The 21,711-nt window shown below is 41.2% G+C and overlaps 1 protein-coding gene across 8 annotated transcripts; it reads right to left on the bottom strand.

Moving 5' to 3' along the window:
* Positions 1 to 207: 207 nt before the first annotated feature.
* TRMO (tRNA methyltransferase O) lies at positions 208 to 20,196 on the bottom strand. 8 transcript variants are annotated; one of them, XR_006776599.2, is made up of 7 exons: positions 20,051 to 20,196; positions 16,247 to 16,421; positions 13,681 to 13,838; positions 9,650 to 10,297; positions 6,282 to 6,537; positions 4,153 to 4,223; positions 803 to 3,246 (listed from the first exon to the last, which is right to left on the bottom strand). XR_006776599.2 is itself a non-coding variant. In XM_045780405.2 (6 exons), the coding sequence occupies exons 1-6, from the start codon at positions 20,124 to 20,126 to the stop codon at positions 4,211 to 4,213; spliced, it is 1,317 nt and encodes a 438-aa protein (XP_045636361.2). In that variant the 5' UTR covers positions 20,127 to 20,196; the 3' UTR covers positions 212 to 4,210. The 8 variants fall into 8 exon arrangements, 5 of the variants coding, with proteins under 5 accessions (XP_045636360.2, XP_045636362.2, XP_087725662.1 ...); XR_015727389.1 differs by having other exon boundaries at positions 805 to 2,888; XM_045780405.2 differs by having other exon boundaries at positions 212 to 4,223; positions 9,659 to 10,297.
* Between the last annotated feature and the right edge of the window lie 1,515 nt (positions 20,197 to 21,711).

Here is a 21,711-nt window from a genome sequence, read left to right as displayed (position 1 = left end):
TATGAGGGGGTGCCTGGATAACCTGCCTAACCCCTCTGGGACACGGTCCTGCCTTGGCTCTGCCAGTTCTCTCAGACCTCAACTCCTCCCCCAATCCAGGCAAGAGCCTGAGCCTCCAAATCAGTTGACAGCCCCACTCCACCCACCACATAGGCTCTGCTCTGCCACCTGCCAACATGCCAGCCTGCCCTTCCTCCAAGTTGGCCCCACCTCCACCTCAGCACAGCCCCCTTACCCAGTGGACACAGCTGATCCCCAGCTCCAAGCTTCTCCTTTCTTGCTGACTAAGTTTCCATTCCAACAGTGGGTAAGGGCCAGCTCTGGGGATGCAGGAACAGCAATCCCCACCAGTCACATAGTCTGTGAGCTTGCTAAATAATGCAAGTAGACAGATTCAGTGGGTGGAGCTGACGAGTGAATGGATCCTACAAGCAGAGACCCATCCCCTAGTCCAAAGTGGATGAACCGCGCAGGCTTGGTGAATACAGGGCTAAGGTGCTCTCCATGGCTCTGCCCTCTGTCAGCAACACCATCCGCATAGGTGCCTGTTTTTTGCCTGGAGGCGCTATGTGTTATCCAAGCCCTCTCTCTGGAAGAACGGAAAACATCAGTGCACCCTCGGGGAAAAGCCATCCAGGCTCAGCCAGTTTACCTGCCTCAAACTGGCTCAGCTTCACAGCTGATGTGTGGCCTGGGTGGTTTCTGGTTTTGTGATCCACATGTAATGCTCCAGAAAAAAGCAAGAATGTTTCTTAACTCTACTTACCAGACTTGGGGGGGGGAGAGGACATATAGTTACGTATTTAGATATATAAATCTAACTTAAGGGAGGACCTTTTACTCTCCTTATGCTCCACATATAAAAATAGTGTGTGTTCATGATAAGAAAAAATCCACAGCATACTGAAGAGAATAAAGTTCCCTGCCTCAATGAGTCCCCAGAGACAAGCATTGTTAACCATATTTTTATTTATCCTTCCAGAAATTTTCTACATGTGTCTAAACATGGATATATATAACCTCATTCACAAATGAATAGGATGTTTTACTTATTTATTTTTTAAAGATTTTATTTATTCATTTGACAGAGAAAGACAGCCAGCGAGAGAGGGAACACAAGCAGGGGGAGTGGGAGAGGAAGAAGCAGGCTCATAGCAGAGGAGCCTGATGCGGGGCTTGATCCCAGAACGCCGGGATCACGCCCTGAGCCGAAGGCAGACGCTTAACGACTGAGCCACCCAGGCACCCCAGGGTGTTTTAACACATCCTTAGTATTTATGTCATTTGTAAGTTTTTTCACATGGCTCTATGACTAGATCCTTCCAAAAACACAAATAGTCCCTCTTTAGAAGCATGTGATAACCCAAAAACTTAATTTGTAAATAACCTTTCCAAACTCAAAACACCTTTTCAGAGGAATCATGTTTTAAATCAGGATCAATAAACTTTTTTCTACAAAGGGCCAGCTAATAAGTATTTTCAGCTCTGCAGGCCACAGTTTCTGTCACGTTCTTCTCTTGGTTTTTTGTTTTTGATTACAATCTTTCTAAAATGTAAAAACCAATCTTAGCTCTTAGGCTATAAAAAAACAGAGTGTGGGCCAAACTTGGCCTTCGGATTATAGCTTGCTGACCCCTGTTCTAAATAGCAGTTAGGTGCCAAGCTTAGCTCACAGAAGCAATGGGTTGCTAAGATACCAAAAGCGATAATGTATTTTATCGTATTATTATTTTTTAAAAATATTTCATCCATTTACTTGTCAGAGAGAGAGAGCACATGCGCACGCAGCAGGCAGAGGTTGAAGCAGACTCCCCCTGAGCAAGGAGCCTGATGGATGAGGGACTCCACTGCTGGGACCCTGGGATCATGACCTGAGCGGAAGGCAGATGCTTAACCGACTGAACCACCCAGGCGTCCCGAGATAATATATTTTAAATTGCTTTGTAAACCATAACATCTCTACCAATGGAAGAACTATTAGGCAGTTCTTCAGTACTTAGCATGTGGGTAATTTTTTAAAATAAAAACTGAATAAAAATAAAATAAAAACACTGAATAGAAAAGTTTTATATATCTTGACTTGCATGAATTAGTTAAGAATCTGAATAGAATTCTCAAGTGATCTACAAGGCAGCAGAGGTAGGCAACATCTTGTTACTTCCAATCCTACCTTTTTTGTCAGCACAACATAAACACAGCTTGATTCAAGTTTGACTGGCTAGTGTGGTGTGAGTTCACTGGACAAGTAAGTGGCTCTCTTCATCAAAAAACAGAGTGGATCACTGAATTTTTATCTCCTGTGGACATTGAAAAGGCTCTTCTTGTGCCTGTTCACAGTCACATGCACGGACCTAAACCTTGACTCCTCTGTGAGCTGTACCTCCTGTAACCTACAAAGGTGGAGAAGGGGCAGAGAGTAGAATAGAGAGGATGCTGGAGAGTCATCTGGTGACACCTATATTAGGAGCCTTATTTTAACAATAACAGAAAATCCTTGTCCTATTTCACTGAGCTTTAACCCTTATGACTTGCCTCTTCTGTCATAGAGAATAATTTCATAGCATGACAACACTTATCTTCTCATAAAAGAAATGCAGAGATTTTCCTGAAGCATCTGGGCTGAATCAGGAAAGACGGTCAAAAAGTAGGGCACTAAAGAAGATCATGTATGAGAAAGGGGTTGACCTGCTGATTGTACACACAGGCAAGGAAGGCAGTTCATGATATATGTGCAATCTGAGAAGGGAAGGCCAGGTGGAAGGAAGATGCTGCCCTGGGCATCATGTGGCTTCATGTCAACTGGGTCCTTAAGGCAGGGGCACTCTGTGATATCTCCCTTAGTAAAGCATCCTATATCTTGCTGAAAGAAGTTCTTTAAAAAAAAAATTCTGTAATAAAAAAAGAAAAGAGAGGCTATCCATACCTTGTACTTCAAGCACCCATTGGTTCCCCTGAGTCTGCTCATCCAGGCAGGGGGGCCAGAGCACACTGGCAGAGGAAGGACGTCAATGATGACAGGCACAATAAAAATATTATCTAGTTTGTAGACCACTGAAGAGTTTAGAAAGTACTTTCCAAGTATTATCCTTGTAACAACTCTGGAAGGGCACGGATTTGGAGATGGGCGCAGTGACTTGCCCAAGGTCACATACAAGGCAGAGCAGAAAACAGCACTTGAAGTTTCTGAGGCCAAATTCCGTATTCTCCGCATCTCCCACTCTGCTTCCCAGGAGGTTCCACAGAGATCTGGTAGGAACAGGCACTTCTACTTGTATTTCCCCCGTTCTTTACTTAGTGCTTGGATTCCCATTAACATCACTTGAAGTGTCCTGCACTTGTTAAGCACATGCAACTGCTGACCATCAAATAAACCAGCATGGTTTGCTGAGCATCTGCATCTGCGTGGGGGAGACAGCAGAGCCGCGCAACGAAGGGAGCCAACGCTGGGGCCAGACTGGGGGGGTTGAAATCCTCAATGCACGGCTGACCAGCTGTGTGAGCTTCAGCATGTTACTGAAGCTCTGATCAATGTATGAAGAGCTTGTAGCCCAGCGCCAAGCACATGACAGAAGTTCAGTACCTGATACAGATTTCACTCTTACTGAGTCTTTACCTACCTTCTTTGGGACAGTTATCATAAAAAGAAAACTACCAACAAGAGGCTGATTGGCATCTTCAACTCCACTCTCTTCTTTCCAAAGAAAAAAGTCACAAATACATAAACTGAGTGAATACCTTGTAGATACATGCTCATGGGCTTGGCTAATGAATCTATCTGGTTGTGCACAGCCTCCACCTGCTGAAATAATCCATCCTAGCCCTTAAGCCAAGCTGCAATTTAAAAATTTAATAAATGGCACTCATCCTCTAATCTCTTCCTATATGTGATTGACAAGCATCAGTGGAAGCATCTTGTGGAAGTTACTGTTCTGAAAAGCTGGGGTAAGTGGGCTGAAAGCCAAAATTACCTGAACAGCTTGAACTCCTGGAATTTATTTCCAAGTTAGTGAAAATAATCAGCTATCAAGGGCTCCCCCTACTGGCACCAAAAAGCAAAGGCTAAAATTTAAGGTAGATAACATTTATGCACAGTACAGAGTTCCTTTCTTCTTCTGGAAAAGTTCTCACAATGATAAGGAATATAAGACTTACTTCAGACTATTTCTCCTTCTGAAGGATGGAAGTTCACGACTTAGAGATCCAAATTTCCTCACAACGGGACACTGAAAATACATGCATAGAGACAAAAGCTCACACAGGAGATTCAAAGATTGGGGGTGGGGAGACGCTTAACACCATGTTAAATGGGCAACAGCTGAAGGAAATGGGGGTGGCTCAGCAGAGAGACAGGACCGAGGGGTAGGGAACTGGAATAGTATCTGACAGGCTAGCATGGGAGCACATCAGCCTTATGCTATGTGGCCCTGCTGGAGGGTGGAGTTATCAGAGAACAGATTTTATCTCATAGAAAGGAAGAACATTTTAATAATGAGCACTATCATACATAAGGAACTACAAAGGGCAGGGGTGAAGGATCGTCAATGACTAGTGAGTGGGCAGAGAACGAAACTGTATTACATTTAGGATTTTAGTTCCAAAATCCTGAGAGTGTATGTTAAAACTCCAAACAACTAAACAGTCCTGTTGCTAGAAGGCTTGTTGGTATCATCCTCAGACTATTTTTTTCAATATTAAATATCAATATTTTGTGTTTCAAGCCCTGATTTAGAGTCTCAAAATAATTTTAAGAGAAAATCAAAATCAAAATAAAAGGTAGATCATACCAATGTCAACTTCCTAGTTTTAACATTATGCTACACTTTATATAAGTTACCATAGGAAGAAGCTAGGTGAAGGATACACACAGACTCTACACTACTTTTGCAACTTCCTGTGAATCTATAATTATCTCAAAATAAAGAGCTTTTAAAAATCAAATTAAAGATATTTCCCCAAGAGGTTCTAAGTAACCTCAAAGACAATCCAGTTTGGTTCAAGAGTGCAGTGTCATCAGCCACAAATAACTGTGCAAGTATCTACAGGCAGCAGGGCTCATTTCAAAACTGTGATCAATCAGCTATTAAGATTTACAATTGCGATTAGGAAAGCCTGTCATGTTGACAAGTGTCTTATTTGGTTATGCTGGTCATAAATCTTCAGTTATCTCAGATCACATCACCAAAATAACCTATGGGCAACACATTCTCACAACCGCTTCCCACACTGTACTACATAGGAACCATGCACAGACTTAATTACTATATTTATCTAACTGTAACACAATAATGTGCTCATATTTTCCTTCTCCCCTAACTATGACTTACAACAAGAACTGCATCTTGTTTTTAATCTCATTTTATCACCAAAACCTAACCCATAGTAGGTTTTCAGTAAATACTCACAGAACAAATAAGAAATAAACCAGTAATTAAGTTATTTTCTTGGACTTCTGGGACTTTCTTTGACTTTCATTTCTGATACAAAGACATCCAAAGAAACATCAGAGTCCCTACTTTGGAATCAGGATTAAATATATCTATACTATATACATATATGCATATGACAAAGTCTATAAAACGCAGGGGGGTTAATCTCTAAAGATCTTTATAACCACTTGTTTTTGATCTGTTAGTTTCCTAAGACATTGTTAACTCAGTCTGATATATTTTTTTTAAAGGTTTTACTTATTTATTTGAAAGAGAGAGAGAGAGAGAAAGAGCACAAGCAGGGGGAGTAGTAGGCAGAAGGAGAGGGAGAAGCAGACTTTCCGCTGAGCAGAGAACCCTATGTGGGGCTCGATCCCAGGACCCTGGGATCATGACCTGAGCCGAAGGCAGATGCCTAACCAACTAAGCCACCCGGGTGCCCCAACTTGGTTTGATTTATAATGAAATAGAGAGGTCAAGCTTTTCTTGACAGGAAAACCAATATGAACTGTTGAACAGATCCCCTGAGCTTACATAAATTCCTGCTGGAATGACCTCTGCCCAGTTTTACCAAGTGCCAAAAGTAATCAGCTTCTTTCAGAAAGCACTGAGATATCATCACCTTTGGATTCTTCAATATTAACCAAATGAAAAGCATATGGGAATTTCTCTAAATTTTCTCTCAGTTTATTAAAAATGTTTTTCAAATAAATACTTTGCACAACCATAATCGAAGCAGTGAGAAAGTGTTGCTTCTTTCTGCAAAGAAGGCACATCATGAGTTTGTACAGTTAATGCAACAGCCACATCCAAAGTCAATTAGGCTGTTTTAAACACATGACGGAGGCTACTTACGATCCCAGAGACACCAAGGACTCCTCAGGGTCAGTCATCTGAACAGGCTCGGAAGCTGGCTTGATCCTTAAAACCTCTGCAAAGCCATCGCCAAACCAGCAAGTGACGTGTGCTATATCTACAGTAAAGTAGAAAAGGCGGTCTTGGCAGAGCTTCCGTCGATACACAGACCGAGGGTCGGCTGACAGCATAGCCTCAATGGCATGCCTTGCTTCCTCTGCTGATTGAAAATACTTAAATGAAGGCTGACTGCCATCTGCAATGAGAAGAATACAACTTAAGGCTGAAAATCATGCAGGTCAAATTTCATTACAGTGAACTTCAGAGTGGAGTTTGGTTGGTTCCCTGACTATCACCTGAAATGAACTGGGTTTGGCAATCTATTCAGTTGTTACGGAAAATGTCACTTTCAAGTGGTATTTACTACCATTAGATTAAACTTACGCGTGACCCAAATTTTCATTTGCTGAACAAAATCTTCTATGTTCAATGTCGACTTTAGTTTGATTCCTTGTCATTTTCTTCTCAGGATGGAGGCATGGTCAGGGAAATGCGTGACAGTCCCAGCATTCTCAGAAAGTCACAAGAGAGAAGACTAAACCCACATATACCCAGAGCACCAGCTGTAGGCAAGGAACTGTGTCTCAGAGAGCTGGTGTCACAACACTAGTTAAAAGTAACACCACATTCCCTAAGGAGCAAGGACATGGGAGAGTCCTTCTGAAAAAAGTAAAAAAGATACTCTGAGAAAACTGAGTACCATGACTAGGGAACAGGCCACCCTAAACCACCAACGTGCAGATTTCAGGTACACAGATGTACACCCTGTTAAGTGGCAAAACTTCCTACATTTATATCATCATGGATGTATTTTAATTTTTAAAAATACAGTATATACAAAACTTAAATAAAAAATTAACTGTGACTTAATTTTTAATAGCTACAACCTAACATCCATCCAAATGAAGGCCAAACCCTTCCAGGAAGGCATGTGCTTTAAACAATGTTGTTCTTGTTCCAAATATCATCTGGAGTGGTGCTGGATCTTTATTATTCTGAAAGTAAATTCAATTTTTAGAAAACAGCCAAAATCACTTGGGCTATATCCAGTAAGTTTGTAACTAAAGCCACGAAGTTCAATCTTTGGTCAAAAACCAAGGACCAATTCAAGTGCTGATCACATGGAATCCTTAAAAAAAAAAAAAAAAAATCCCCAGCAAGGACCAATCATGCAGTGCTGAGATCCCTCTACTGCATGGCTCATGATGACTGCAAGGCACCTCAGAAAAGAGGAATTCCGAAAACATCACACTCTTTAGTAAAACAGTGTAAGTGTTGCTCCAGGCCTTTGCCTGGCTGTTCATTTGGCCTAGGTGCCTTCCCTCACTTCTCTGCCTTCTTATTCTTCTAGGCTCAGCTCAAGTACTTTTTCCTCCAGCAAGCCTTCCCAGATTTCCTTCCTGCTCCCCAAGTCATAATCCTTCTTCCCTTCATGTGCCCACAAGCACTCCATTCCAGCGCCAATTCCCCCACCCCTACCACCAACACGCTACCATTTCAGTATCTTTTATCTTTTCTAGACTCTAAACCATCTGAGGTAATTTCTTACTTCCGTATTAACTCCAAATTCTGCTGCTCTAAATCAGTCCCTGTTTTATAGTTACATTTCATAATTTCTCTTTTTAACGATTTTTTCAAATCAACAAGGCACATTATAACCTCTCAGACACACAGCACTACAGTTCGAAAAAGATAAAACTTTCCAAAGTAGGAAGCATTCACTGATAACTGCAGGCCAAAGGGTAAGTATAAATTAAAAGCATCTTCTAGGCAGCACTGCTTTCTTTGTTCTATCACAAAATCCTTTTAAAACAGACCTTCCTCCTCCCATCAACTGTATACAATGATAAAACAACTTTCATAAACAAAACTTTTTAAATAAAGAGGTCAATTTAAAAATCAAATGCTTTTTTTTGTGGAGCCTGGGTTGCTCAGACGTTAAGAGTCTGCCTTCACTCAACATTTGCTACAACATGGACGGCACTGGAGGAGATAATGCTTAGTGAAATAAGTCAAGCAGAGAAAGACAACTATCATATGATTTCTCTCATCTATGGAACATAAGAACTAGAATGATCAGTAGGGGAAGAAAGGGATAAAGAAAGGGGGGGTAATCAGAAGGGGGAATGAAACATGAGAGACTATGGACTATGAGAAACAAACTGAGGGCTACAGAGGGGAGGGGGGTGGGGGAATGGGATAGACCGGTGATGGGTAGTAAGGAGGGCACATATTGCATGGTGCACTGGGTGTTATACACAACTAATGAATCATCGAGCCTTACATCGAAAACCGGGGATGTACTGTATGGTGACTAACATAATATAATAAAAAATCATTATTAATAAAAAAAAAAAAAAAAGAGTCTGCCTTCAGCTGGGGTTGTGACCCCAGGGTGCTGGGATCGAGCCCGCATCATCGGGCTCCCTGCTCAGTGGGGGAGGCCTGCTTCTCCCTCTCCCACTTCCCCTGCTTGTGTTCTCTCTCTTGCTGTCTCTCTCTCTGTCAAATAAATAAAATAAACAAATAGGGTTGATATTTTAAAAAATAATAATAAAAAAATGAAAAAATAAAATGCTTTCTTTAAACATAAAGCCTTTGGAAAGGATGAGAAACACACCATGGAGTGGCAGATGAAATCAGACATATCCTTGGCGACTAATGGCTACTTCTTACTGAATTCGCTGCAGCCACCTTGTCATGGCCCCTTCCTTCATTCTAGACTGCTGCTTTGAATCTGCTATGAGCTGAGGAAACAGGGTTACAGTGTCTGTTAAAAACCATGTGTTAAAGTAAACAAGCTCCAAGTAAAAGCCCTGTGGTCTCTCTTCTACAGTGAAGGGCATGTCTCCAGGGCTAGGACTTTTCAGGGCAACAATTACTGTGTTAAGAGACTCTTCCCTTTTACTCCGGGCTCTGTGCCATGCGGAGAGCTATCAGCCACCTGATAGAGTAAGACGGGATACTTCTCTAGTCAGATAGTAAAACAGATGAAAAAACTTAACCCAAGTATAGCACGAGCACAATTTAGCTTCTGAATGCTGTTTGAAAACTCCAGGAACTACTGTAACAGACCGACAAGAGGCCCTAAATCATAAGCCACCTCGTAGGCAGCAGCTACTTTACTGGGTGTCTGCGACTCACTGTGCTGAACAGAGTGCGTCGTCAGATGGTGCTTTTGCCCAAATGGAATTTTATACGCCGACATTTCGTACCACCAGTCATACTGACAAATCCCCTATATAACTGTCCTCAGAAATACCAAATTTAGCTAAAGCTCTCATTCCGAACTAAGAGACAGAAAGTACCTGGTTCACCTTCTGAACTGAGACGCTTGAGATCCGTCTCTGCGTGAGGAGTGAAGCGGACTTCCAAGGTGGCCACAGGGGCCTCTCGCACCCAGGCAGGGACCACGCTGTGGCGGGCTGCATCAGCCATCCTGGAAGGGCAGAGAGGAGCCACGGGCTGCATCTCTGCACTACTTCCTTGTGCGGTCACTGTTAGCCTCTTTTCTGTATCTTCCTCTGAAATGCTCTTCTCAAGGCAACACGGGCCAATTTGTTCTTCTGCCACACTCAGACTCTGATCACTTCTCGATTCTAAACCCAAATCTGCTGCTGTCTCCCTGTGCTGAGGGGACTTTTGCTGGATTTTTGAGTTATCATGTTTCATGTAGTTTTCTCCTGAAGTTCTGTCTTCAGGATATTTAGGTTTCTCCTTAGTGTGACTACAGGCTTGTGGTTTATCACACCTGGAGAGCTGTCGCTGGTCACAGCTGTCAGTCTTGCCATTAGCCTGGGATGTGTTTGGGGGGTTATATTGGTTATTCTGTAAATTAAAATCCTGTAGAGGCTCAATCGAATTTTGCGGCGAGTCATACTCAGCTATGTAGGGCTTTATGTCCAGGACAGGTGTGCCATGAATCATGTCAATTCCAGAAAGGTATATAGCTCCACCTATAATGTGAAAAACACATCCTCTTAGAAATCGTAACAATGAAGAACAGTGCAAACAACTAAGAACTAACACCGTCTGTTTATGCCTCACCAAGCTTACTCACAATTCTCTTACACACCAGGCTCTCTTATACCTGGTGCCAGCACACTCTTTTCATTCTACTTGGAAACCCATCCTCTTCTTCACCTGTCAAACTTCTATTTTAAGGCTCTTCTATAATACCTCTTCTACAGAGCCTTTCTGGATCTTCCACACATAAGCGCTCTTTCCTCTGGGTGCCACAGAGAAACCTACATACAAACCTCTACTACAGCCCTTTTCACATGGTCTGGCAATGACCAAGTTAGTCTCTCCTCCCTAGTGAGTAAGTAGGCCCTTGAGCACTGACTCATCTTTGCATCACTGGGGCTTTTAACTCTGTTTCAGGCACATCAGAGTCCTCAATATACCTCTGTGGGATCGATGAGGATTTTCACTGTGGCAAACAGACACTAAGGTGGCCCCCAGAATGCCCACCTTCTGGTGTTCACACCCTTGGATAATCCCCATCTTTTGAGTGTAACTTGATATCACTCCAGGGACTATGTTACATTATCTAAGACTCCTGTGCCAGTAGGCATATTCACTCGAGATATTCTCCATATTCTCCTTGTGGGCTTGATGAAATAAGCAACCACACTGGGAAAGCCCATGTGGCAAGGCACTGCAGGAGCCTCTAGGAGCTGAGGGCAGCCACCAGCCAACAACCAGCAAGCAATTGTGGCTCTCAGTCCCACAACTACAAGGAAATGAATTCTACCAACAATCTGAGGGAGCCTGGAAGCAAACTCTTCCACAGTTGAGCCACCGTAAAAGAACTCATCCCAGGTGACACTTTATTTGCAGCCTGATAAGATCCTAAGCAGACGACTAGCTAAGCTGTTCCCATATCTCTAAACTAATTACTATGAAACATAATAATATTTCAGAGATAATAAATGTGTATTGTTTAAACTGATTAAGTAGGGGCACTTGGATGGCTCAGTCAGTTAAGCATCTGCCTTTGGCTCAGGTCATGATCCCAGGGTCCTGGGATCGAGCCCCGCATCAGGCTCCCTGCTCAGTGGGGAGTCTGCTTCTCTCTCTCCCTTTGCCCCTCCCCCTCCACTCATGCTCTGTCTCTCATTTTCTCTCTCAAGTAAATATAGTCTTTAAGAAAAATAAAAATAAAAAAATAAACTGAGGACATGTGTGGTAATTCGTTACACAGCAATGGAAATCTAACACATCCATCAACACTGAAATAATTAAGCAGAACACAAGTCACCACTGACAAATATCAAGGACAGGTCTTTTGTCTCACTTATACAGCCGCATGTCCAGTTCCTGCTGCTGGTGCAGTCTACTAACTTGATTCTTGGGAAACTGGCCCAACTTTTTGATGAGAATCAAAAAATTGCATGTGATCACATTTCATTCTGTCTCCTTTTAAGAAAATCAAGACTGATTTCTAAAACATGCTGTGAATGAGCCTGGAACTTTGGAATAATGACTTTGGACTTCCTAACTAATGGATATGTATAACAACGTCTGCAGAAGAAAGAAAGCATTGTAGCATATGTAAAAGTTCATGGGATTTAGAGTTATACAACCACCTGGCTGGATGCTATTAAGTAAATTATCAAACATCAAAGAGCCTCAGCTCCCTCATTCATAAAAGGAGGACTGCCACCTTATCAAACCCAAACAGCCACTGAGAGATAATGTACACAAACACTCTTTATAAACAGTAAAGCACCAAACACTACTAGTCACCATAACACTTGTTAAGAATGTCTATAGTGTTATTGTGTTTGCCTTTTACATTTCTAATTTGATCTCTCCCATTAGAATTTAAGTTCTTCTTCAATGCAGGGATTTTTATCTAATTTGTTTACCACTATACCCTCAGCACCTAGAACAATGTCTGGCATATATATAGTGCTCAGAAAATATGTGTGGGTTGTACAAATGATCATAAAATATTCAGTACTGTTACCCAAGCTGGTTGGCCATCACAAATTAATAAAGCTCAGGTTGGAGTGGCTACAGAATTTTCCTGGAAAACCTACTCAAGGCTGGGCTGAATACAACCCAGGGTAGGGAGTTCAAGTTCTGGCAAAAAAAAAAAAAAAAATAACTGGTCTTACCTATTTAGCACTAAGTAGCCTAAAAAGTACTCTTAGAGCTTTTGTCTCATAAGATCCTAAAAAAAAAAAAAAAAAAATGCTATGGAGTCCGAGAGGACAGGTCCTACTTCTTCATTCACTTTACAAAGCAAGCTAAGCCTGGAATTGTCTCCTGACTCCCAGTCTTCTGCCTCTCCAACAAACGTGCTTTTTAGGTCAGAGTGATTCAAGAACAGGATGCTTTACTAACAAACAAAATAAGCAAACAAACAAACCAAAACTCAAAGATATAGAGAACACATCAGTGGTTGCCAGAGGAAACAGAGTAGGGAGATACATGAAATGGGTGAAGGGGATCAAGAGGTACAAGCTCCCAATTATAAAATAAGCAAGTCATGGGGATGTAATGTACAGCACAGTGATTTACAGTCAATAATACTGTATTGTATATTTGAAAGTTGTTGAGAGTAGATCTTGAAAGTTCATGCCATAAGTAGAAAAAATTTTAACTATATGGTGACAAATGATATCTAGACTTCTTGTGATCATTTTGCAATGTATATAAATATTGAATCATACTGTACACTTGAAATTAATAAGTCAATTATACTTAAAAAAAAAAAGAATGGCACGCTTCCAAAGAATGTATGGCTCAGTAACCAGGCTATATCTGAACACACATTAAAACTAACCTGGTATTCTATACAGGTACTTCCACAATCTGACAGGTGTTTGAATGTTATTATAGTGAGAGTCATCACAGACCCTCTGCCACACATCAGAGTTAACAGCTGCAGTGCAAGTTCATTTCCTCAAAGGCGCAAGGAAGAAATAATACACCACCACCCTATGTGTTTACCGGTTAAATACAACCAGTTACTGTGTGTTAATTCTGAAAGTGTCCAATTATTTTTGAATAATTTTGTATTTACTGTATTCCAAGTCAGAGATAATTTGAATACTAATTTAATGATTATGAAATTGTACATTATTTTTACATAATGTAACAGTTTCTAATATATGTGATGATATAATTAAACTCTGAGCATCCTATGAGAGCTGATTTCAAAAGGTAACATTCTTTTAGTCATTTCAGGTTCTTCCATGCCTGGTAGTTCTTAAGGGTTAACACCATTGGTACTCGTCTGAATAAGAGCCAGTACATACTATGTTGGTTTTATAAGACTTCTTTTAGATAAGGAAAAAAAGATAAAAGTAGAAATGAAATTTGTTACCTTCCACCTTTTCCAGCTTGGCCAGGGTCAGTCCTATTGCATTGGGACGATGTGGGCTCCTTGTGGAGAAAACTCCAGTCTTTGCGCCATTCAGCCTAGGAGGCTGCACTTTTGCCTTACAGCTCAAATGACCGTTTTTGTGAAAAACAAACAAAACCCTATTGAAAATAAACCAAAACACCAAGTAAGAAAAGAACACTACTCAATTTGTCATAACGATTTGATGGGGGAAAAAACTTTAATCTTTAATCCCACAAATTAAAACTGAAAGAATGCTTTTAATGGTATTACGATGTTATCAGTGAGGAAAAAAATAATGCCATTCTCATTCCTTGAAGGAAGCCAGAGTCTTATCTCTATATCCTTTGCCCCTAACACAATTACTCGCACCTGATAGGAACTTTACAAATGTTTGTCAAGTGCCTGAATAAGCAATACTTACGAAGTAAGTGCCTGCTATTTGCCAGGCAGTCTGCTAGACATTTTTATACTCATTTAACTCTCTTAACAAGCCTAAGATTTGTAATTTACCCTCCATTTTAAGAATGAGGAAATCCAGGCTCAGAAATGTTAAATAACTTGACTGAGTCTTCCTAAATGTGACATAAAAGCAAGAAGCCATGAAGAGAAACAATAACAGATCTGAACTCATTAAATCATCAATTGATGACTACACAATGTCATCCCAGGAGAAAATGTTTGCTACATGTACAATGGACAATGGGTTAATATCTGTGGTTTATAAACTTTTCCTACAAATCACAAAGTAAAGGGCAGCTCGAGCTAAGAAATGAAGTAAAGAACATGAATAGACAATTCACAAAAGAATAAGAAATAGCAGCAACCAAATGAAAAGATGTTGAACCTCACTAATAATTAAGAAATTTAACTGAAAAATAAAATACTGTTTTTCTCGGGGCACCTGGGTGGCTCTGTCGGTTGAGCATCTGACTCTTGATTTCAGCTCGGGTCATGATCTCAGGGTGAGGAGATCAATCCCCGCTTGGTATTCTCTCCCTCTGCCCCTCTCAATATGCGTGTACATGCTCACTCTCTCTCTCTCAAAAAAGTAAATAAATAAAATCTTTTAAAAATATATTGCTTTTCCCTGTCAGACAAAAAAGTAGAAAAACTGTAACATATAGTGTTAGCAAGAATGTAGGGAAAAGGTCATTTTCATACACTTTCAATATATAAATTAAGCTTTTTAGAGCACAATTTGACAGTAGCGCTCCAAAATTATAAATATGCACACCCTCAAGCTCAATATAACCATTTCTGATATCTATTTGTAAAAATACACAAGTGCCAAGAACTGTGTCTAAGCAGGTTTGCTTTACTGTAATAGCAAAATAACTATCCATTAACAAGAGAGTAGTCAAATCATGGTATATCTATATTTTACAACGGAAGACAGCCATTAAAGCAAAAAGGATAAATTTGTATGTACTGTCATGAGATACACTGTTAAATGAAGAAAACATATTCCATTGTTTAAAACAAATACGTACTCCCAATGTGTATGTTTATGCTTCTGTGTGTATTAAAAAAGAAAAAGAAAAGGCCTGGTAGGATATACACCAAGCTATTAACAATAAAAATCTCTGAAGAGTGTAAGGGGGTGAGGATGACAGAGAAGAAGAATAGAAGGGATACAAAAAAGTCTCTTTACATAGATCTGGACCCGTTTTTTGGTTTTGTTTTTTTTTTATTTCAGCAATGTTTTAAATTTAATTAATTCAACCACAGTCATACAAACTCAGTCAGACACATGTTGTTTTTATTCTACCCACATCTCCAAATTAACAAAAACATAAGCTATTTCAGAATAAATACTTAATTATAGGTTTTCGCCAGTAAAATTAGACCGAGTCATACTGGTGATGCTGGAGTGAAGAAGAATGGACAGAGACAGAATTCCAAGTGACAGTAACACTAGTATAACACAGGTGCTAATATAGGTAACACTTTATTTAGAGTATCCAGATTTCTGAAGTCTTTTTGCCTCTTAGGAAGAACAGATTTAATTATTCATGGGTCTAAAGCAGAGTCTGCAAACTTCTTCTGTAAAGGGTCATACAGTAAATATTTGAGGGTTTGCAGGTCAACCAGTCTCTGTTGTAACTGCTCAACTCTGCCACTGTTCCACAAAAGCAGCCACACAAAATACATAAACGAATAGGAGTGGCTGTGTTCCCATAAACTTATTTACAAAGATGGGAAGTAGATGGATTTGGTCCACAGGCTGTAGCTTGCTGACCCCTGGTCCAGAAGACAGAATAATGACCCACCAGCAGAATCAAGGTCTATAGATTTCAGCTCAGCAGAAGGCATTCATCACAATCAGAACCAACTGCAAATGGAACGTGCACTGTCCGTGGATCCCAAGCTTCCATGAGGTGCCCAAGTTATGCATACAGTCACGTGTGTGAATATGGTACAGGAATCCCATGCAATAAGTAAATGTGGTCTGGATGGCAGACTCCAAGGTTGCCTTCAACTGGAGTACTTTACTCGAGGGCAAATTCTGACCCAAACAACCATTTCTAACTATAAAACAACTTACCAAACATGAGAAAACTGTTCTAAGCCCATTAAGGAATGTTCAGGATTATTAAAGATGCTCTTTCTAATTCTCAAGCAAGCCCGCGAATGGCTACAAATAGATGGCTGCCTTGGAGTTCCATTCTTGGCTGAGAAACAGGATTCCAAGTAGCCAATTGGCTCAGTTAAAAGATTCCCTACAGAAGAAAATTAGGTAAGAAATCATTAGTCAAAATGTCAAATAAAGACTTAGGAAAACATGTTTTCTTTAATGCACTGATTTCATAGTTTTAACATCTACCAAGTGTTATGCAACTATTAAAAATGATTCATATATCATGAATACATATAAATATCCTCATCACTACACACACATTATTATATCCCTTTAGATAGCCAGAAAGAGGTCAGGTCTAAGAAAGACAGGGGGCATTCTCAGAAGTTCTACTATGACCATAATTCAAATTCTATGTTACCATTACTAAGGTATGAGACTTTGGTCAGGGCTAAAAGGTTATTTAAAATAGAGGGAACTGGGGCACCTGGGTGGCTCAGTCAGTTAAGCGTCTCAACTCTTGCTTTCTGTTCAGGTCATGATCTCAGGGTTGTGAGATAGAGCCCCAAGCTGGGCTCTGTGCCAAGCATGGAGTCTGCTTGAGATTCTCTCCCTGTCCCTCTGCCCCTCCCCCTGCTCACACTTGTATACACGCGTGCTCTCTCTCTAAAGAATAAATGAATTCTTTTTAAAAATTTTTTTAAATAAAATAGAGGGAATAACATGCACAAAGTTAAATGAGAAGTGTCATAGCACATGCAGGGAACAAGCTATTTCGACTGGCTGGAGCGTGAAAGATAAGGCAAAGAATAATGAAAGATAAAGAGACAGAGGGTGTATACAGACATCCTCATGCTTTTCAAGTTTGCGCTAAGCTACTGCGCATTTGCAAAAGACCTACATCAGTACCTGTTTTTGCTAATCAAAAGAAATCCAAAGAGAATGTTGCCTCAATGGGATTTTTATCACTCACTTCCTTTAATATAATTTTATCACATGCATATGCATGCCTAGATAACACTTCATTTATTTTGTCTCTGAACTCCATAAAAACTGGTATCAAGCTGCATGTTATCTTCTCAGACTTGCTTTTTTCTCTCTCAATATTACAATGCTAAGACCCCTCCATACTGTGTGTATTTTTTTTTAAAGATTTTATTTATTTATGTGACAGAGAGACAGCCAGCAAGAGAGGGAACACAGCAGGGGAGTGGGAGAGGAAGAAGCAGGCTCCCAGCAGAGGAGCCCGATGTGGGGCTCGATCCCATAATACCGGGATCACGCCCTGAGCCAAAGGCAGACGCTTAACGACTGAGCCACCCAGGTGCCCCTCCAGTGAATTTTTAAAAAAGATTTATTTATTTGAGAGAGAGAACGAGCACACAGAGGCAGAGGGAAAAGCAGACTCCCCACTGAGCAGGGAGCCTGACTCAATCCCAGAATCATGACCTGAGCCGAAGGCAGAGGCTTAGCGACTGTGCTACCCAGGCGCCCCATACTGTGTGTATTTTTGATGACTTTAAATTTTTTTCCAAATATGTTTACAGGCATTCTTTTGTTTATCCTCAACCATGTTCCTGTGGAATAAAGAGAGTAAATACCTTAAAAGATGAAGAAACTGAGGCCAAACAATTCTCTGGTGTTCATTAAAATGCCATAAAGAAAAATTGCCAAAAAAAGGACCCCTAACCTAATAAGATGGGATCCCTGTGTCCTGTTTTCATTTGTTTAACAAACACTCCAACTGTATGCAATTGCCAGACACTGAGCTAATTCGGGTAAACGAAACAAGAACTCTGGGTGCCTGGGTGGCTCAGTTGGTTAAGCAGAGTCCGGGGATCGAGCCTTTCGTCCGTCTCCCTGCTTGGCAGGCAGCCTGCTTCTCCCTCTCCCTCTGCTCCCCTGATCCTGCTCTCTCTCTCTCAAATAAAATCTTGAAAGAGAGAGAGAGAGAGAGAGAGAGAAAGAAAGAAAAAGAAAGAAAGAAAGAAAGAAAGAGAAAGAAAGAAAGAAAGAAAAGAAAAGAAAGAGAAAGAAGGAAAGAAAGAACGAACTCTTATCACAGTGGAATTAACAGTTGGTTGAGGAGAATCTCACAATATATTTCAATATCATGGGAAAAATATGTAAAGCACCTAGTACCACACAAAGAGTGGTTTTCCAAGCTCCTACTTAGGCTTTTCCCTCAATTTAACAATACTACAATTGTACTAACTGTGTAATAAGAGAAAAACCAAGTTATTAATGCAGAGTTTTTGCACACAAAGGTTATCTGTATGTCTTAGTGCTGACTGAAAGTTCAGGTCCTTTTGACCCTCCTCCCTGGACTGTTAAATTACCCTTGTTATAATTCATGTCCCCAGCACAGGTCCCTCCCCTTGTTAAAATACACTACACCAATACTCCAGACTCTTCGTTCCTTAATTTTACGCTACCATCTAACTAAATTTTCCATATTTCTCATTGTTAGCAGACGTTATATTTCTTAACCTGATATTCAAGGTTCTCTACAATCTGAGTCCAATCAACCTCCTTGTTCCATCCAGTATTGCAAACTTACAGCTCCCCAATCTGGTGCTATGTAGACCTCTGAGCCCTGCTCCTTCCTGCCTATCAAAATATTAGGCCTGTAATCTGGCACTGTGCAACAATTTTTTTTCTTAATGAACACAACCTCTGACCATATAACAGTACTTCCAGTGAATTTAATCTAAGTTAAACATTTATAACATGCACAAACATTTTAGTCTTAAGAATCTTCTTCACAGGGATGCCTGGGTGGCTCAGTCTGGTTGAGCGTCTGCCTTCAGCTCAGGTCATGATCCCAGCGTCCTGGGATTGAGTCCTGCATAGGGCTTCTTGCTCAGTGGGAAACCTGCTTCTCCCTCTGCCTGCCACTCCCCTTGCTTGTACTCTCACTATCTCTCGGGAAATAAATAAAATAAAAATAAAAAAACTTGGGAAAAAAAGAATTTTCTTCACAACAATGAAAACTGGCAGTAACCTAAATGCCCAACAACAGGGACCTGCTTAGTTAGAACACACCTCTAAAGCAAAATAATGTGCAATCCCTTAAAACTATTAATAGCCATAGATTTATATGAAACTTAAGTTTTAGAAAGAAGTTATAAAACAGTAGGGTCACGTAATTCATTTTTCTTGCGTGCATGCACGGAAACAAGTATGGAAGGTAGATACCAGAATATTAACAGTGGTTTTCTCTGGGTGACGGCGGACTTTAATTTTCTTCCATTTGCTTCTTCTAATTTCTAAAATTAATATTCCGCTCTATACAATGAGGTGAAAATAAACTCATGCCCATCTTTCTAGACCCAGTTTAAAAAGATTTCCTGTCTCTCCCTTTTGCCCCAGAACTTCCCATCTCCCGCCTCACTTCCTACAACACAGAATGCATCTCTCCTGGGGTATTTATTAATTCCTAACTCGCATAACACGAGCGTTCACATCCTCTCTTTCCTACACGACCAAGCACTCTGCGAGAAACGCTGTTACACTGCACGTGGCCGTTCCAGCCACCGTGCCAAGACCAACCCAACCGCAGCTACCAAGAACAGACCAGGAGATGACATCATTCCGCTGGCCACAGCAAAATCACGTGGTCGCTAGCGCACGTGATCCGTAACTTCGCAATAAGTAGAATAACGCACTTGGGTTCAAGTTCTCGCATTTTACGTTCCTCTCTACAGTCAGGTCAAAGGCCTACACCTAGGCCTCTTTTGGGTGCGGAACCGCGGGTCTCTCAGAAGTTACCTGTTTCCAGAGCTGGCTTCACGCACCCGCACGGGGTCGCTGTGGGCTGAGACCCCGGCTCCTCCAACACTCGCATGGCTACCGCTCACTGAGCAGTCCACTGGAAGCGACAGGCCTTCCGCTTCCGGTCTCCTAGCCTGGTGCCTGCGCAGTAGCCGCCCTGGCCTGGTGGCGCGGACACAGGGCCTGGCGCATGCGCGGGCAGTGCTGCGCTCTAGGCGTCTAGCCGGGCGCCGCTGACCGCGGGGGTAGGGTTTCGATTTCCATTTCCCGGCCTTGGTTCTTCTCCTGGACCTGGCTCTCTGTTCCTGTCCCTGACCCGCTGCGATTCCCTGCCACTCAGCGACGCCGATTTCGCGCGCTTGCGAAGGGAGACACTTCGATGAAGATCTATGCACTAAGATGTCTCTCGAAACATTAATATAAACAACCTACGTGTCCAATGAATGACACTGATTTTTAAAGAAAAAAGATGTGTATATACAGTTACCACATAACGATCGGATGTTAGGAAATTAGAAATTCTTGAGTGGTGGGTATACATTCATACTTCTGTATACTCCCAGTTTTTCCACAGCAGAACGATGTTTCGTCAGCAAGGAACCCTAAGTAAACCTTATTTCACCTCTAATGGATGGGGAGCATCACACTGGAATAGGGGTTAAGAAGCGGGAACTTTTTTGTGCTCCATACCATAAGGGAACTGAAGCAAGAATGAAATTGAGAGTCAATATGGCATGTACATGGGAGAAATTGTGACCGTTGTTTCTGGGCAGCTATGAAAAGTTGAGAGCCAACAAGAATCCTGTTTTCATCCCATGCGATGGCCAGTTATCCTTGCAGTGGTACTATACTTTTACCTACTTAAACTTGTAACGTCATCTCTCCCCTATATCAAGTTTCTCTGTACGTATAATTCTGTTTCTGGATTTTCTTATCCTGTTTGGTGGGGGGGGGACATATGGCTTGCAATATAAAATATTCAAAAGCATGCAAGTCCACGGATTTTAAAAGCTCAACTATGAAAATCTGTTGCTAAACTTTTTCATTTCATAGCCAAGGATTTAAAGAGAAGGTTGTGGTTTAAAATATACACACTTTGGGATGGCTGGGTGGCTCGGTCAGTTAAGCGTTTGCCTTGGGCTAAAGTCCTGTGTTTGGGCTAAAGTCCTGTGTAAGGGCTCTGCCCTCAGCGGGGAGCCTGCTTCTCTCTCTCTCTGCCCTGCGCCTTCTCTCTCTCTCTCTCTCTCACTCTCGCTCTCTCGCTCTGTCTCCAATAAAATCTTAAAAATAAAAACAAAACACACACTTTAAAGTTGATCAAATTCATATATGTGTCCTTTGTCCATGAAAATTTGGAAAAGGATGCTATTAATCTGTTTCCAGCAGTAATGTCATTGTTCTGTGCGCCTGCAGAAACAAGTTTGGCAACAACTGAGCTATATACGCTTTGTAAAACAGGGGCGGTAATAGCTGCATTTGCCACTAGATGGTGGTGTTGAAAGTGATGTCTCGCTTAATTTGTGGACAGACTAGTGTGGAAAATGAGAGGTATTTGCCCTCCTGGCCTTAAGTATTATCTAATGATAATCGTGCAAAATAATGGATTACTGTGTGTGACAAGTACTGCGATGCAAAGCAAATTTGGAGACACTGATGAA

The sequence above is a fragment of the Ursus americanus genome, chromosome 18 (genome assembly GCF_024610735.1).
Source record: "Ursus americanus isolate L20-20 chromosome 18, mUrsAme1.1.p, whole genome shotgun sequence".
Lineage (NCBI taxonomy): Eukaryota > Metazoa > Chordata > Mammalia > Carnivora > Ursidae > Ursus > Ursus americanus.
Note: the sequence above shows the minus strand (reverse complement) of the source record. Positions and strands in the feature narration are given on the sequence as shown.

Bases quoted from the DNA above. Each gene is read 5' to 3' on its own strand.
- TRMO (XM_045780403.2), bottom strand. From the start codon at position 20,126: ATGCGAGTGTTGGAGGAGCCGGGGTCTCAGCCCACAGCGACCCCGTGC. The intron at 13,839-16,246 runs GTAAGTTGTTTT...TATTTTCAATAG, and splicing joins GAACAGTTTTCTCATGTTTG to GGTTTTGTTTGTTTTTCACA. The intron at 10,298-13,680 runs GTAACAAATTTC...TTCACATTATAG, and splicing joins CAAGCTGGAAAAGGTGGAAG to GTGGAGCTATATACCTTTCT.